The sequence below is a fragment of the Pyrus communis genome, chromosome 5 (assembly GCF_041283825.1).
Source record: "Pyrus communis isolate YQ-2024b chromosome 5, ASM4128382v1, whole genome shotgun sequence".
Lineage (NCBI taxonomy): Eukaryota > Viridiplantae > Streptophyta > Magnoliopsida > Rosales > Rosaceae > Pyrus > Pyrus communis.
The window spans coordinates 32,751,164-32,769,282 of record NC_142569.1 but is presented as its reverse complement, the minus strand read 5'-3'; the positions used below and the strand labels follow the sequence as shown (position 1 = coordinate 32,769,282).

The 18,119-nt window shown below is 37.0% G+C and overlaps 2 protein-coding genes and 1 non-coding gene across 4 annotated transcripts; 1 reads left to right on the top strand and 2 right to left on the bottom strand.

The window, feature by feature from the left end:
• Nucleotides 1-542: 542 nt before the first annotated feature.
• COG0212 (NagB/RpiA/CoA transferase-like superfamily protein) lies at nucleotides 543-3,385 on the top strand. The gene is made up of 6 exons (XM_068464983.2): nucleotides 543-1,053; nucleotides 1,144-1,234; nucleotides 1,826-2,052; nucleotides 2,320-2,395; nucleotides 2,691-2,816; nucleotides 2,971-3,385. Exons 1-6 carry the CDS (start codon nucleotides 583-585, stop codon nucleotides 3,117-3,119), a joined length of 1,140 nt encoding a protein of 379 aa, XP_068321084.2. The 5' UTR covers nucleotides 543-582; the 3' UTR covers nucleotides 3,120-3,385.
• Nucleotides 3,386-3,935: 550 nt separating this feature from the next.
• TRNAN-GUU (transfer RNA asparagine (anticodon GUU)) lies at nucleotides 3,936-4,009 on the bottom strand. Its single transcript has one exon. It is a non-coding gene; the product is annotated as a tRNA-Asn (tRNA).
• Nucleotides 4,010-4,512: 503 nt separating this feature from the next.
• Nucleotides 4,513-11,855, bottom strand: LOC137725685 (protein LIKE COV 2). Of its 2 annotated transcripts, XR_015963154.1 has the most exons (8): nucleotides 11,494-11,855; nucleotides 10,507-10,559; nucleotides 10,308-10,417; nucleotides 8,844-9,011; nucleotides 7,007-7,104; nucleotides 6,071-6,197; nucleotides 5,883-5,961; nucleotides 4,513-4,973 (listed from the first exon to the last, which is right to left on the bottom strand). XR_015963154.1 is itself a non-coding variant. In XM_068464454.2 (7 exons), exons 1-7 carry the CDS (start codon nucleotides 11,596-11,598, stop codon nucleotides 4,867-4,869), a joined length of 768 nt encoding a protein of 255 aa, XP_068320555.1. In that variant the 5' UTR covers nucleotides 11,599-11,855; the 3' UTR covers nucleotides 4,513-4,866. The 2 variants fall into 2 exon arrangements, 1 of the variants encoding a protein (XP_068320555.1); XM_068464454.2 differs by lacking the exon at nucleotides 5,883-5,961.
• Between the last annotated feature and the right edge of the window lie 6,264 nt (nucleotides 11,856-18,119).

The window sequence follows — 18,119 nt, the reverse complement described above, 5'->3', positions numbered from 1 at the left end:
AGAACAACTCCATCCCTCACAAATTGCAAAGGAGATTGGATGATTCAATCCACCAAAACCAACAAAATGAGCTCCACCCTTGCCCAAACAAGTCAAACTATAATAAAAAGGAGGCCCAACTGCTCACTTGGGCCAAAATTGTCCAACCCAGTACATGAAGGAGCGCGACGTTAAGGTGATGTCATAGTGAAGTCATTAGCGTTATTATTATTTTTTTGCGCCAGGTGCGTGAGTGCGAGTGGAACGACCAACCTTGTAGCGTTGGGGCCCACACTGCAAGAGCACTTACCCCTCAACCGTTCGATTTGCATTGGATTTCTATTCGACGGTCCAAATTTTTTTAACAAAAAAATTTAAAAAGATGGAAATACACTAAGCAGAAGGGATGAGTTTAGTCTCACCATAGGCTAGCAATAATATTGTTCAAACTCGAGTGAGAATCGAACGTAATACCTTTCACATACAAATGAAGAAGAATACCACTAAACCATAGTACTAAGTGGCCGTATATCAATTATTAAAAAAAAAAATGGAAATACTATCCAAATTATAATCTCTCAAGCGAAGATACGGTTGCCAGAAATGCCGTTAATGGATTCCTGCCGGCTCCGAAACTCACACCAATTTACATTCGGATCCATATCCATACCCGTACGGGCGATACCCATACTCGACCTCCTCAACCAAACCCAGAAACGCCGTCAATCCCATTCTCTCTCTTCACTCTCTGTCTCCCTCCCAACAAGTTCTCGGAAGCTCCTCTTCGCGCGGAGAAGTAGCAGTAGCAACGGACCCCAAACCGACGTCGCTTTCGACGAGGCAGCTTACGAGGCCGAGCGGCTCAGCCTCGACGCCAAGGCTCGGGAGCAAATGGCCGAGACTTCGAAGATTGAGACCGAGCAAATTGGAGTTGCCGAAGACCCGAAAGCTTGGAAATGGGTTATCCGGAAGAGAATTTGGGACATGATGGAGGCCCGGAACATAGCCCAGAACCCCCGCCCCGTTCACCACCGCATCCCAAACTTCGTCGGCGCTTCTGCGGCTTCCGATAAAGTAAGAGAGCAATTTAAAGATTAATTTTTTTGGGGTGTGTGTAGAGAAATTTACAGAGAATTTGTATTTTGATTATGTGGGTTTGGACAGTTGGGTGGGTTGGAAGTGTTCCGGGTCGGGGATTGCGTGAAGGTAAACCCGGATTCACCACAGAAGCAAGTCAGGTTTCTCACTCTTTCTGGTCAGTTTTTGCTGTTAACATAGCTACTTATGGATTGTTTTGTTTGTCATCCAATCTGATGTGCAAAATATGAATGGTCATCTTATATCATCTCTTTTCAGCTTATAAAATGGTTAATAGCTGTGCTTTAGGGTGACTAAATCTACTATAAAAAAGCCCCCTACGGGAAGGGGGCTAGTTCGAATCCCCTTCCCGTAGTTTTGAGTAGATTAAAATACCACTCGAATTAAAAATAATATCTACCATAAAAGAAGGAAACTGGTTTCCTCTCACCTTTTCTGGTATTTATGTCCCTTGATTCTCGTTTGACTTGTTTCATCGAGAGGCTAGAAATAGAAAGTGGTGTGCAGGAGGAGAAAAGAGTGTGCGGCAGTCACTTCCCTAAAAGAATGTTCTCTTGCATGAGAGTCAGGGACACAGTGAAACATGATTCTACCTAATAATTGCAATACTGTATTGATTGATAGTCTGTGCAAATAAATTGAGTCGCACTTGATGGAAATCGGAAGATTGTATCAATGTGCACCAGGAACCAGTAATGGCTACTGCTCACTTCTAAAATCCCTTTGTAAGACCCTTCATCTTGTGCAGGTGGGAAGAAGTTGTTAACTCCTCAACCGCGTTTAAGGACTGGGTTTTTCTCTGTGCTTGAATCTGATTTGTTGAATCCTAGTACCATCAAAGAGGCTTGTACGTCTGTTGGAGCTGCCAAGTATGGGAGGCCAATTGGATTAGATGAGAAAATCAAGGTTGATCTTATTGTCATTGGCTCGGTTGCTGTTGATCCAAGGACAGGTGCTCGACTTGGCAAGGGTGAGGTAATCATTGGGCATTTTTGTTGTCCTTGTCATACGAAAAGTATTTTGGTTCAGTGTAACAAACCAAATTTGAGTTTTAGGCAAAAGTTTGGCTAGTATTGAATGCAAGTAACTCCTTTTCTGGAGTATTGATAGGAGAAGGTTTTGTATATGAAGTTTCAGCCTGGTCAATCTGAATTTGTCTTGGGTAATGCCATGAAATTGAGTCTTTGACATACTGTAGGAGCTGGGAATAATTTTTTGAATTCTTTTGCTTTGATGTATCAGGGGTTTGCTGAACTTGAGTATGGGATGCTGCGATTCATGGGAGCCATTGATGACTCAACACCAGTTGTGACAACTGGTAAGTGAGTTGTCTTTGCTGCTAACCCTCCTGTTTCTTCTGTATGGTATCGTGCATATTCAAGAAGATTAAATTTGTCTCTGTTTGCATGCCTATTCCATCGTTCTTTTGATCAAGAGGCATGAAAGGTTTGCATATGAATATGACTGTTGTTTGAACATTTGTGATTCTTGTCTGTCTTTAAGACATTGCTCGGGTATATTGTTTCCATTCACTGAACAACTGTAAACCAGTTTGCACAACTTTGGTTAACTTTTGTGTTTGCATTAGATGTAACATGTGAAATTTCTTGCAGTGCACGACAGTCAATTGGTAGATGATATTCCGATTGAAAAGCTATTAATCCACGATGTACCTGTTGACATCATCTGCACTCCAACGCAGGTCATTTTTACCAACACATCAATTCCAAAGCCTCAAGGTTGGTGAACGTGTGCAATATGCTTCACTTCTTTTTTTATATTCCTGGGAAACTAATTTCCTAGACATATGATGGAATCGGCTTGTTATACTACCATATGCCCATTTTTCAGTACCGTGTCGGATTTTTTATACCAATATTGCTTCGGTTATAGGGATTTACTGGGACAAATTGTCTCCTGAGAAGCTGGGGCAAATTAAAATACTTAGAGAGCTCAAGAGAAGGATCGAACGGGAGACTGGACAAAAGCTTCCGTGTGGCCCATCTGAGAAGCTGCCTCCCACAGCTCGACGAGGGAGATAAACTTGTGGCTCTATAAAACAAATAAAACCGTGTAACAAGAAAGACGGGAAGGAACACAAAAAATTGGAATTTATAGTGTAATATAAGACTTGGCTAGTAGTCACCTTGTTTTAAGATTTGGCTTGTACTCACCTTGTTTTTACTTTTATTTTACTCAAGTTTTTTTAGGGCCATGTTGTTCGATCTTGCTTGAGTTTTAATGTATAGTTGGATGTGTAGATGATTTATGTGTATTGTATTGAAATAGGTTCAATTCTCTCGTTTTACATGTTTTTATTTTTTTGAACAAACGATATTATTTATTCTAAGAGGGTGGGGAGTGGGCTAAGCCTCACAATGAGCTAGCAATAATATGGTATAGGTTCCCTTTTGTCCAGAATTGAACTTAAGATCTCTCATTTGCCGTAATACTAAGTGGTCGTTATTACATATACTTTTGAATTCTAAAATATATGGCTGTACAAACTCTTACTTATTTCAACTACTTGGTATAAATCATAATTTGTCTTTCTTTAACATTAAAAAACATTTTCGCTAATAGCGCTAAGTCCTACTCTTATAGGATTCCTTCTGATTGACAAAACACAAAAGAAAACCATGTTGTAGGGGGAAGGCAGCATTTCATACTAAAAACTTCCAATTACTGTTTTTGCTGAACAACTTAATAAAACGTATGCAACAAATTAAGTGGTGGAGTTTTACACACGTTCAACTGAGCCATCTTCAACGACATGATCGACCCAAAAAAACAACATAAACATAGCTCTGTTTAGCTACACAAAAACTAAAAAGATATCACAGGAAAAGACAAAAAAACGCTAGAGGAAGGGATTGAACCTTCGACCTTGTGGTTAACAGCCACACGCTCTAACCAGCTGAGCTACTCCAGCTTTCTGGGAAATGCATACAAAATTAATATTTTTATAATTTATAAATATATTTCTTTATATGCTTCTACATCAAGAGAGATTTTAGTAATTTATAATTACAGATCCTTGCGGAGTTCACGTTTTTATTACAAGTTACAACAGCAATGTCATTGTCTGTCCTTCCCTTAAGATAGATAATTCAAGGAAACTAATTTTCCACACCATTTTTATTTTTTATCCTTCTACATAACCTTGCTCATTAATATTCATTGATTTTCTTTGATTTATTTAATGAAACGGCTAGAAATCAATTTTTTATATGCGAAATTATGGTTTGTAATTACGGAGAAACGATTGCACATTAATGTGACACCAATTCACAGTGCAAAGCCACTGGGACATAATATTTTATATTCAAACAAACGGTTAATGCATGTCCATTGATTCTCCTTTGATTTATTCAATCAAACCGACCAGGAATAGACAGAGATGTGCAGTGGGAGAGACGGGGGCGTTGAAAATCCTTTCCCCAAAATCATCATACCAGCATTTCTATATTCCATTTCTACGGCGTAAGGCAAAGTAAAAGCATATTGAATATACATCGTACCAGTGAAAAATACTACGTAACATACAACATCGCGTAACCTACTCCTACATGACGCATAGGATCGCGAATACGAAATACAAACCGAAACCCTAGCCATGAATCCATGAACAAAAAATAAAGCTTCTCTCATGTTTTCTCATGTCTAGCTGTGTTTTGAGAGCAAGCAGAGCAGTTATCTTACCACGTACAACACCGGCGGTCCGTATAAGAAACATATCATGTTGCGTACAACTGAACCTGCTCTATAAGCCCTCCGTATGACTTGATTCTAAAGGGACACCATTCTGTTCAGTGGAATCCTGTCGCTTTGACGAGGAATCCTTTCGATTGGAGAAATCACTTGCGGCATCGTCATACCAACTGAGATTATGATCTCTGCATTTCAAGGGAGAAACAATTGTCAAACCGTTATGCAATAATAGTACTACTCGAACATCTCTGAAAAACTAGGAAAGAAAATTATGCTAATTGTCACAAAATCATCCATGGTTGAATTTAAATCCTCCTTCCAAGTCAAATGACTTCTCTTTTCGGACAGAAGTCGTGAAAGAAGTCAGAAAATGCAAAAGAAGTACACTTGTCAAAAGAGTATAACAATCAAGTTGCGAGAGAACATATACCCCAGCATAAAGGGATCAGTGAGAAAAATATCAAATCCTGTTCCAATACAAATCCATCTTTCATATAGAACAAAAATACTCGAAACCCAATTTTCTCCACTGAATTCAAATCGGATACAGAACCAATAATACAATTAAGATTTGATTTTGTCTGGCTTAGAATAACTTGAACTGATTTATTTTTCATTTTATGTCTAACTCTTAAAATTCTTGGAAAAACAAACAAATTGTTTGAGAAAGCCATCAAGGAACCTCATCTGGCTTTTGATGAACACCGGAATATGATGAAAGAGACTCATGTATCAGAATACAAAAACAATTAACAACCCAGCAAAAAATTTGAAACTATTTGGACCCAACTTCTTACGATATGTTGTCAAGCCAAACTATTTTCTCAAGATACTTGCTGTCACAATGGAAATCTCTCACTTATTAGATAGGCAATAAATCTATGTGTTTTTCATTAAATTGTTGCTCTTTTTCATATAGTTTTAAACAGTTAGGAGGACAACCCATTGTATACATGTTAATCACTCGCTGGATGGTAATATTATCCCCACCAAGATCAAGATTTTAATGTGAACGGGAATTTCAACCAGTTTGTTATTGGACTGTTTCTGAAATTAAAGCACGTCTGCTAAACCTAAAAGAAACTGAAAATTACCAATCCATCTTTGTTCCATATCAAACATCGGCTTTCCTGGTTATAATGTATGCGTATCCTTTCTTCTATGAATAAGTACCTTTTAGAAAAAACACAAGGCAAAATGCACAGTATGCAGAGCTATCATGTCCATGTATGAAATAGACTATATGGTTCATGACTGCACGTCCACGAAAGAGGAAACAAACCTATGCCTTCCCGAACTGACAAATTTGGTCGTATGATCTCTTCAGAATTGACAAGAAAAATATCGCCAATGTATAGATGGTTTGTTGGGACATAAACACTACACAACTCCTCATCTCCATCATCCCTCTGTAATCAACCACAAAACAATCAGATCCTAACTCATGATTTTTATGAGAAAATCCAAAATAAACTACAACCAGATGTAACTAGTAGAATATTACTTCCATAGCAAACCATCACAAAACAACCGTTTTGTTTCTTTCATTTACAGCTTATTTTGCATATAAAAGTTGTAGATGACATTTCAATAGTCTTTTTTTTCCTTGCCTTTTCGAAGGCTGTTGTGATATAGCTGTGAACATTATTCAAACATATTTCTTCAAAATTTAATGGATTGCTTTGCGGATTGCATGTACAAATTGGTGATATCCACAGTATTTTTGTACTACAAGTGTTATAATATTAGAGCTGCCTGTAAATATGAACAATTCTTCTTTACATTTAATGAACTTAAGTATCTCTCGCATGAACTGTGCTTGCAAAAAATAATACTGCCAGAGAAACCACTTCTGTACTTCCTAGGAGGTGCCAAAACTAGCCCTTTCTTTTTCGACAAAAGAAAAGCAAACAAAAAACCCTTTTTCTCAGATATAAAAACTGCTTTTTGAGGGAATCAAATAGCTGTCAGACAGCTATTCCTTTCCATTGCATTAATAACCAACATAATCCATCACCTGCTTCTAAAAGTAAGCAGAAAAAAGTTCTGCGGAGTCAAAATTTGGGCCAAAACCATCTTAACATACAACTAAACTTACTTCTTCTAAATACACACCAAACTGTTGACAAATAGAAAATTAAACCATGTTGTGGTGGCTGTACACGAAGTTCTAATATCATGTAGAAGGTAGATCTATTAATTGGACAGTCCAACATACCTGAAGTGTTACAGATGATGTGATAAAACCAAATGCATATTCACCAACTCGAGGATGACGAATAATTGCAACCTCTTTAAAAGCAGTGGTATTTTGATCTGTCAAATAGAAAGAAAGAAATCATTTAGAATATACCAAAGAGGAGAAAAAGAAAAATAAACACTGAATGGATTCCATGTCAGAAATATGCTATTTCTACCATGCACCAAACCACACACTCACAAGGTAGATGGCATCACAAACTTTTACTAGCTCAGGAGAAACTAATTCAACCAACCAAATAATATGAAATAAAACCATATTTGTTTGGATTAGAAAGACCATTGCATGTGTGTGCTCACCATTTATTCCTTACGATGGCAACAATAGGGGTCAATTCAACGGTTTATCTTAGATAGGGAACCATATGTGTCTCTCGTGTACCCAAGCAAGGGAACTTATATTGCAAATTCACATCATTATTCAACTTAGGTCAAACAACGTAATGAAAGCCAATAGCAGAGGTGAGAAAAACAATCAGGCAGAATTTACCAAGAGCCTATATGGCATGCTGAATGGCTTTCAAATCATAGCCACTTCAGATTGGTTGGTGAGCCTAATGTGAAACCTACCAATTTTTGGGCTTGGATCGTTATTTCAACAAGCCTGAAGTTAACCTTGGCTTAGTTCATTTGTTGACCAACTCAGCTAACTCAAGTGAGGCCAACATGCTTGCAAGTGGATGAGCTCCTTTAGATAGAGGAGAACATAAACCCTAAGGCCTCGTTTGGCACACCGTATAAGGGTATAAGAAATTGGATAGTATTATATAATACGAAACAGGTGTTTGGTGAGCTTTTGTACTAAACAAGCACCGGATTATTAATCTGGCCCCAGCTATTTTATCTCCCTTACACCCGCTTGTTTATCCTGTCTAAAACCTTGGTATTATTTAGTCGGGTTCACACTAACAAAAACGTGCTGGCTTTTCTCCAAGCCATCTCGCCATCTCCTCTGCACATTGCTAACTCTTCCTCAAGGTACTCTCTCCCTCTTTCTCCATCCCCACCTCCGATCAGCATCAAGCAGATTTCAAAAGGAAAACCAGAGGTGGCAGATCGAACTCAAATTATGTCGTTCCTGTTCTGGAGAGACATCATCTGGGTTTTTGGCTTAACTGTTCCTTGATTGTGTTGGTGTGTGGTGCTTAAACTCAAAACTGGGCAAGATTTCATCTGGGTTTTTTTATTTCAATGGATTAGTAACTCAAATCTGGGGGAGATTTCATCTGTGTTTTTTTAATTCAAAGGATCAGAAACTCAAAATTGGGTTTTTTATTTCATATGGGTTTTTGGCTGCACCGATTCGCCTGGAAAGCATGGAATTGATGATTTTTTTTATTTGCGTTTCCTTTTTTAATGAAAGAATTTGGAGGTTTGATTCTGGAAATTTGAAGGTTTTGATTGGTGTAAATTCACGGCACTTTGTGGAGAGTCTGCTCGAAGCTTCCATTAACAAGTAATTGTGAATTTTTATTTTGTTGGATTGTAAATTTTGTTTTGGTTGGAAAACACATTTGTGTTTTTTTTTTTTTTTTTTTTTAATTTGAATTATCAATCCAAAATTGTTATTAACTAGTACCAAACACTGTACAAATAATACGCTCATTAGTCCGATATTGCACCATACGCCCGATTAATTTAGTCAGTACTATCCGATGACTATTTAATCCTAACCGACTGAAATAGTCAGTACAGTCCAAGGTGCCAAACGAGGCCTAAGATAATTAGGATGGCCATGCAAGAGCTTAACAAGGACATTAAAGTATGGACCTAGAAATTGAAATAAAGGCAGTTACCTGGAGAGATTGCAGAACTAATCTGTTTAGAGGCCGAGTATATGTGCTTCATGAAGGGCATTCGTTTTATGAACCATTCTCCAATCCAGAAAACAGTTGCACCCATCCATGATGAGGCAAAAATACCGATCAAGAATATAAAAAGTAGGGATGTAACAAATCCTAGGCCTGCAACAATAAAAAGAAGTATTCAATACTGCATAAAAGGACATAGATAAAACAATTAACCACCCATGACAAAATTGACGTGACAACGACATCAGTGCTAAGTCATTTAAGATGTATCACCAAAAGAGATGCAGGAAGAGGCCTTAGAGCTCTACCTTTTTGTGGCTGGATTAGAGTTTTCTTCAGTTTCAAATTTTCAATGGACCTTGGAGTTACTTTCCAAGCCTTTTTTAGGTAGATTCTAGAAATTAATAAGTTAATGCATCTAGAGTTTTCTGGGAGTCGAAAAGTCTTTCGTCATAAGAATTATCTGGCCTATAAATTTATGTAAATACTTTTAGGCAAAGTAATGAAGTTTATGAATAAAAATAAGCTTTCAGAAAAATATTCTGATCTATCTTCCTGCCAAGGGAATTTGGTGTGAAGCCCTGGAGCGAATCCAGTTTCTTCTCTTCTTCTAATAAGCTTCTATTCCCTCTTTCTTACCCTTCTCATCTTCTACCAGCCTATAATCACAACTCTATAGGGATTACCATTGGAGTTGAGAACCAGCCCTAAACAAGAGGGATCGACACGAACATAGAATGTTAGAAACTACTTAGTTTCTGAAATTTTCGAAGGAACATGCTGTGGGTATCAAAATCTGCTTGTTTCATCCTAGTTTCCTACTTTTAATTTCAGGGTGTTGTGGGTGTTTGTAGTTTCTTTTCAGTTTTCATTGTTGAATTAATTTTACTATTAATCTTGGCCCTAAATACTATCATGCTGCATCATGACGAACATTTAATCTATCATCCAGCAAAACATAGTATGAACTTAAGATATGATTCTGTTTAGACCAAAAAGTTAAAGATAGTCCAAGGTATGGAAATTTTCCGTACATGATGAAGTACTAATCTATGCTTCGCCACCACTAAAAAGTGTTGCACCAATACCAAATTTGGATGGTTATTGCAACTTGAACTATTTGGAAACTTCCACAAAACCTATTCAAGTCAAATCCCTATAGCATTACAGTATTACTAGAATTTTCCCCAATTTTTTTGGTCAAAATTATACTAGTATTTTAAGACATGCAGAAACATATGCAAGAACTAAGGAGTCACAATCTACTTCAAGTATCCAAACCTCTATAGCATTTATTTTATAATTCGTTATTATAATGGTAATATGGTGATTATCATTATCAAGTTTTTCAGAACTATTCACAGAGATTCATACATCAAATTCTACTTCCTTAAGAATTAGTCATCATTGTCCCAAAGTAAACATCAATTTTTTGATCTGGAGTCATACCAAATATGTTAACCCCGAGCCTGGCATATATTGGACTGAAGAAACCATCTACGAACTGAACAAACCACCAAGTGATGAAGAATGTAACTGCGACAGGAAAGAGAACCATACTGCAAATTCACAATTCAAAACTAATATGTTACAATCAAACAACATTTTTAGAAAAAGATAATACAATTAAAAAAAAAAAGAACCTTACCATCCGGTCATGAATTTCTTTGAGACCCAACTCTGAAGCACTGCATAGCATGCCTGATCAAATTCAAGGGTCAATGAAATATTGAATGCACAAGTTGTTTGGTATACTTTATGCATTGAAAAACAACCAACAAATTTTTTTTTTTTTTTTTTTCATAAAAATATCCAGTAAAGATGACTTTAAATAGGACTAGATAGAGGAAAAGGACTAACATAACTTCCTAAAACCAGTTGGTACAAAATCTACTTCGGACCACTATCACAGACAATTATGCCCCTTTTGTTAACAGTTTTCTTAACCTTATGATATAGTCTTTTTAGAGGTTATATAAATGCAAGCTGTTTCTAAGAAGGATAACATTTGCACAACAAATGGTACTTCAAACTTGGAACAAGTATGAAGAAATTAGCAACACTTGTTTATATTTCGAGTTGTTACTGCAGATCCATTTCTCAAGGCTACTCATTTGTAGTTTATTCAATAGCTCAAAATAAGATTGTACCATTTTTGGTTTTATACAAGCAATGCTGGGGAAGGGGGGAATTCCAACTCAATACTTTGGGTGTAAGGTTGAATGCTATAAACCAACCGAGCTACAAGCCCCTTGCTTTACCATCAGAACAACCTATGTTTTAACCAGATTCCAGACCCCCTAATACAACATTTCTCTATCTCGAAAAGCTAATTAGGAAAAAGTTGGCATTCAACAACTAAATTAAACCCACAAACAGTAAGGACAATGAAGAGATCATCAGGACCAAATCAAAGCTTATTAGTAAAGAAAATCGAGTTCCACTACTTCTACTACAAATTATACCTAATAAGCTTTCAACTATTAATTATGGTTGTTTCAAATTCATAATCAGGGTTTTATGCTCTAATCAAATCCCAAACTGCCACAGGAAAGAAAAGAAATTTGATTAAATTTCCAAATTGGGGAAGAGGTATTCTGAAGTGACCGGGAGAGTGACAGACGGACAGACGGACCTTGCGAGTTGAGGAGTTGGGGGAGCTTGGCGGAGACCTGGAAACATCTTCAGGGTCGGTTTGGGTCAGCGGACTCGACGACGTAGGCTCTTTAGCTTCCGCCATTTGGCTGCTTCTCCGTCGTTGTGTTACTTAACCAGAGCGGCGGAGACGGGAGACGGAAGACCGAAGAGGAAAAGCAGCTGATTTCAGTTTGCCACGACTCGTCGGACTCCGACTCGGACTCAGACTCAGATTCTCTTCGTAGACACCGTCTCTCTTCTGACTGTTGCTAACCCCTGTTTGGCTGCGCGGATAACTTGTTTGGTTTAACTCTAGATCTACCTACCCAATTTCCAACACGACTTCAAATTTGTGCTGTTGATTTGTTTGGGACTCGTCACCTCCATTTTGTCTTACAAACTAGAGCGAGTTAAATTGTTAAAGGTAAGAAAATAGAAAATCGGTAAGGATCAAACCCATACGAAGAATTCAAAATGCAGAGATATTTTTACATTTTTTTATTACGGTAAAGTATCATTTGCACGTAACCGTCAGGTGCATTTTATACTCCAAAGTGGAATAGAAATTATGTATCAAAATCTTTATAAGTCTAGATAGAAATAAACGTTTTAATTATTCGTTTGGAATTGTTTTCACGAACTTAGTTATTTATTTGCCTTGTGTGGATTCTATTTTAATGGAAACTTGATGAGTAACATTGTTACAATTGTTATCCAAAATAAAGAGTTGAGGGGGGAGGTAAAACATCGATAAAAATTCTAACGAAGTTAACCAAAAAAAATCATTGCTACACATTCCATGGGCTATTAGGGGCATATCAAGAACGTGCTGGTCGAAATATGATTTCCAAATTAAGTTTTGAATGTAGATGTTGTAAACGGGAGTGGCAATGCCATACGCAAAAAGGACTGATCACCGACTTTGTAAAAAACAAGTCCATCGATAACATGCCACTACATTTTCTCTAAGCGCTATAGATTCGGCAATCTAACATACATATACAAGGCAGAAGGAGAACAGAGTATGACATAACACTTCCAATGACCGAAAAGAAAACATAATTCAGACTGCTAAAAACTATTTACCCTTTATTAATGAGCAAGGTCTGGACTACGAAGGCCTTCAACCCAAATAAGCTCATGCATCATCACATGAACCTAACAGAGTAACAGGGACAGCCTGCTAGCAAGTAGAAACCATACAAAGAGAATGAAACATTCCTATCGTTCTTGGTTGATAGTCCATTAATTCTTCCGGCCAAGCATTACATCGTGCGCACAAGGAAAAACAAAATTGATCACGGAAACCGTTTAACGAATAGCAATTTATATGCCATGGGCACACAAGGACGGAGGAGAGCAGTGCAGTACAACTTGGTCAAACCGAGGCAAGGTTGCTTGGTTAACTTTGGTTCATGCTCAGCTTCGGTCGAGAAACCCTATCCAAGAATAATTTATAATCAGCCGAGCTTGAACTCATTCAACAGAAATCATGTTATTGCTATTAACTAAAGAAGCACAGGTAAACGATCACAGCCACACAATTGATGTAAGTTTGAGTAGTTTAGGTAGAGGTGCTTTAACCCCGTCATTAGGTTTTATTAGAGAGTATTAGAACATAAACTTCACAGTGATCAGACCATGCAGTAATGGCAGAAAGAATAAGGTAACTAAGCAATTTGCATCAAAACAGACAGTGCAATAAGATATTCCTGTCCAGCCATCATTGATTTGGACATTTTGTACTTAGTAAATAACTGGCAACGGTCATAGAGTACAGGAGCCACTAATGTGGCTAGAACTTAGAACCACCTAAAAGAACCCATGAAGAGCTACTCGTTTGTAAACTCCTAATTTTAATTATCCCTAAGTCCTACATTGAAGATAGTCAAATCCAAATTTAACGTTATTCAAACTGCCCGAAATCATTTACTAACACAAGCTCTGTGATTGAACAAAACCACTCAGCAAATGTCCTCAGCAGTCTACCTTAGAAAGGTACTGGAGTAAACGTCAATATGCACATTAGCATGTAAACATTCAAGACAGTAAAACTATTTTTCAGGAACGCCGGACGTAACTTACACAATGCAATTGCCAGACAGCAATGGGAAAGGGAAAGAACAGAGGATGGAGGAACCAATAAGCAAGCCAATTTGGTTGAAAGCTTGAAATGACCGGAGCATGGAGTCCTTGTCACCGAGGAACTGCAGCCTCGAGAAAAACCAATGAAGCAAATAGGAAAATCAGTAGAAGAAGAAATTCTACCGACGAAGAGAAAATCAAATTGATTACTGGCGAGTAGGATATAACATGTTGAAGAAGAGCGTGTCTCAGAAGAGCCTGAATTTAATAAAGGAAAATTACAACAAACTGCGTCGTATTTCTGGTGCGGTGAAAATCAAAGCCAGTGTGGTTCTTTCATGGAACCAGACTTGCATCACCATACAGGTGACAGATGATTTGAGTACGATGAGAAGATGTTCACTTGAAGATGTCTAGCTTGTTTTATTATTTTTCTTTGTCTAAACCAAGGGCTCAAACAGAAGTTTAAGAGCAGCAACTAACGGAAGTTTAAGAGCAGCAACTAAATAGCTGAATTAACCGAGCTGGTGTAGCTCATTCAGTGTCCAAAATGTCAAGATATGACTCAAAAGGGAAACCCTATCCACCGTCTACGTCACGTAGCCAGCAGGCCTTGTCGCAACGGTGATGCAAGACCTATACCGCAATGTATAAAAAATGAGTCAGAAATAGACCCTAATGCAGAAAGAAGAGGTAATCAGTGTGCCACTAGACAAGAAACGACTAGCTTAAGAGGTATTTGTTAATGAACAGACTGCATTAATCACATTTGTGCACTGGAAACTTGAATTATTATGCAAATTTGACACTGACCCAAGTTTTGATTCTCGAAATGAATGAGAGAAAAGACGGATAAGGGAGAAAAATCTATTCAACCATTAAAAAAAAAGCCGACAAATCCCAATTAATTTCAAACAAAAAACGACTAGAAAACACTACCTTCCCTACATCTTGTTACCGGTATAGCTGTATATGCAACTAATAAAATTAAATACCCTTTCGTTTCTTCACCCTCATCTTTCACACCTATTCACACACACCCAAAACAAAAAAAAAAAAAAAAAAAAAAAAAAAAAAAATCCCAATTCCAAAAGTCAGATTCCTCTTGCTTCTTAGTTTCTTGAATTCCAAGTAATTAATTCGATGGCAAATGCCAAGACCTTGAGCCAAGCACAGAGAATGTACGGGCAATGCGGCAGCATTTTCTGTGACTTGATTGAGGTTTGGAACGTCAGAGACATGAACGGCCTTGAGAGCCATTGATTTTTTGCTGACTTGCAAAAATTCAAGCTATGGGAATTCAAGAATTATGAGGACACTAAGAAAACAGAGCGTAGGGTATAAAAATAAATCCACATATTGAATTGGGTTTATAGGAGTATATTAGGTATTAAATTTGGGTTTAAAGAGATATTAATAGTTTATTTAAAAATCAAATGGATGCAACAAGTAAGTTGAATATAGAAATGAGTTAGATGAGTTTAAATAAAATTTCCCTTGCGCTGCTTATGTGCGCTTCATTTTAGCACCATTGCATCAAATATGGACGATTAGATTGAGATAAAACGTTTCATCGTTGTGACATCAATTTCTGGATAAGAAGGAGGGAGTTCTAGCTGGCGAGATGGGGTCGTTACGTTAGTGGTAAGATAAATGATGTCAGGGAGTCGTTCTTCCTCTTTGGTTCACCATTTATCGTATTTTTCATTTTTTTCACATATGCATATTTTATCCACATTAGCATATTTGATGGCTTTTGGAAGAAATTAACATAATTAAGGTAATATAGACCGAGTTTTGAGTTTCACGAAGTAAAACAACAACTTTTGAGTTTCAAGGGTCAATGTGGGATCAAAATCGAGTTCCAGGGACAAAGTGAGATCAAAATGGAGCGAATTTGATAGAAGAACATAAACACGGTAAAGTGACTCGAATTTTGAGTTGCATAGAGCAAAGTAGAATCAAAATCGAGTCTCAGGGGCCTAAAAATAGGCCTCATAAATATGGGTAAGTTGGTACATCGGTTAATAGGAGGCTGGCTGTGAGCATTGGCGGAGTCAAGTACATGGCTCCAATGGGCTATAGCATGGAAAATGATCCTCGCCAAATTCTTTTCTTGGCGATCTTAGGAATCTCGTGATCGTGACCGTTCATCGTACATCGTACGGTTAATTTTCGTTAGAAACTATTTATATTTAATTTTAAATTTTAAATTTTAAAATAATTTATGATCGCACGATATATGATGAATGGTCACGATCATAGTGAATTGCGACCTAGGTAGGTCTGGGCGTACTAAGCGGGTGCCTAGGTGGTCTAGGCAAGCGCTTAAGCAGGTCTAGACACCCTTTCTTAATTTTCAAAGGCATAAGGATTAATTGGAGCAGTGGCCAGTCGTCTGGTGCTGCCAAGGGATTTTTAGAACGGTGGCTTTATGTTGACAACAAAAAAAATTAAGCATTTTATTTCGTAGTAATAATTTTAATTTAGCTCACCTTCCGAATAATTCCTATCTCTTCCGTTAAATGTGAGGAGGGAGGGAGGGTGTAGCCACTGGTAGTCTTCGCGTGAAAACACACACAACTGGCTGGTGGAATAATTTTGTTTCTCAGTTGATATAGGCTTTACACCTTGACCCTTGAAAAGGCTTAATGAATCCTTTTGTTATTGATTATCAGGAGTGACATCGTTGGCAATTGTTATCAGAGAGAGATGTTATATTCGAATATATTATATATTGAATACTTGCACCATAAATAAGTAAACTTCTTTTATAAAGGATTGTATTTGGTTTCTTTAAATCTTTAAATGCCCTGTTAAGAACTTTAATTTGTTTCTCAATATTAGAACTTTAATTGATTGTATGTTTTCTTAGTGTCCTCAAGAATTATGAGGACACTAAGAAAACATAGCGTAGGGTGTAAAAATAAATCCACATATTGAATTGGATTTATAGGAGTATATTAGATATTAAATTTGGGTTTAAAGAGATATTAATAGTTTATTTAAAAATCAAATGAATGCAACAAGTAAGTTGGGTATAGAAATGAGTTAGATGAATTTAAATAAAATTTCCCTTGCGATGCTTATGTGCGCTTCATTTTAGCACCATTGCATCAAATATGGACGATTAGATTGAGATTTCATCGTTGTGACATCAATTTCTGGATAAGAAGGAGGGAGTTCTAGCTGGCGAGATGGGGTCGTTACGTTAGTGGTAAGATAAATGATGTCAGGGAGTCGTTCTTCCCTCTTTGGTTGACCATTTATCGTATTTTTCATTTTTTTCACACATGCATATTTTATCCACATTAGCATATTTGATGGTTTTTGAAAGAAATTAACATGATTAAGGTAATATAGACCGAGTTTTGAGTTTCACGAAGTAAAACAACAACTTTTGAGTTTCAAGGGTCAAGGTGGGATCAAAATCAAGTTCTAGGGACAAAGTGAGATCAAAATGGAGCGAATTTGATAGAAGAACATAAACACGGTAAAGTGACTTGAATTTTGAGTTGCATAGAGCAAAATGGAATCAAAATCGAGTGTCTGGGGCCTAAAAATAGGCCTCATAAATATGGGTAAGTTGGTACATGGGTTAATAGGAGGCTGGTTGTGAGCATTGGCGGAGTCAAGTACATGGCTCCAATGGGCTATAGCATGGAAAATGATCCTCGCCAGATTCTTTTCTTAGGGATCTTAGGAATCTCGTGATCGTGACCGTTCATCGTACATCGTGCGGTTAATTTTCGTTAGAAACTATTTATATTTAATTTTAAATTTTAAATTTTAAAATAATTTATGACCGCATGATGTATGATGAACGGTCACGATCATAGGATCCCTAAGATCCCCACCTATAGCATAGGGAGAGTTTTAATTATTTAAGGTTAAAAATACTAATCGTTTGGGCTATTTTATGATTTTTAATTGTAGTAGTCCACCTAACAAATGAAAGTCTGAATTTGAGAGTTGTTCTTAGAGAAAATAAGAGTTTAATAAATGTTAAATAAACTCATCACTTTAACCAATATTCAAATTTAATGGTAATAATATAAAACTTCTAATACCACTCACGGTTCCTTATTTTATTTATCTAAAAGTTCGAAGGCTAGAAGCCTAGAAAATAGACCATAAATTTCTTACTTCAAATTATTACTTTCAGGTTTACTATTATATAGCTTCATGCAAAGTTCTAAAAGATGCTAAGTGCTAGTCAGGCGGCGGCCTAAGGCCTAGCGGTTAGGCGGTTAGCCGGGGCCTAGGCGGATTTAAGTAAATTTATTATATATCATATAAATAAGTGTCTGCATATACTTAAAAAAAATACATAATTTCAATGAGATACATAAACTGCAAAATAAAATAACATATAGATTATAAAATATTAGAACATAATTAAAACATGGGGAACAAGCATATAATGTTTGTTCATCTAAGTATTCAACAAGTCTCTTACAATTTATTAAAAAAAATAAAATGTAAAACGAAAGTTATCTACTTTCTATCTAAGTGAGTTGCGACCTAGGCAGGTCTAGG

Coding starts and splice junctions, on each gene's coding strand:
- COG0212 (XM_068464983.2), top strand. CDS start 583: ATGCCGTTAATGGATTCCTGCCGGCTCCGAAACTCACACCAATTTACA. Junction 1,054..1,143: donor CTTCTGCGGCTTCCGATAAA/GTAAGAGAGCAA, acceptor GGGTTTGGACAG/TTGGGTGGGTTGGAAGTGTT. Junction 1,235..1,825: donor CAGGTTTCTCACTCTTTCTG/GTCAGTTTTTGC, acceptor CATCTTGTGCAG/GTGGGAAGAAGTTGTTAACT.
- LOC137725685 (XM_068464454.2), bottom strand. CDS start 11,598: ATGGCGGAAGCTAAAGAGCCTACGTCGTCGAGTCCGCTGACCCAAACC. Junction 10,418..10,506: donor AAGAAATTCATGACCGGATG/GTAAGGTTCTTT, acceptor GTGAATTTGCAG/TATGGTTCTCTTTCCTGTCG. Junction 4,974..6,070: donor GTCAGTTCGGGAAGGCATAG/GTTTGTTTCCTC, acceptor CTTGAAATGCAG/AGATCATAATCTCAGTTGGT.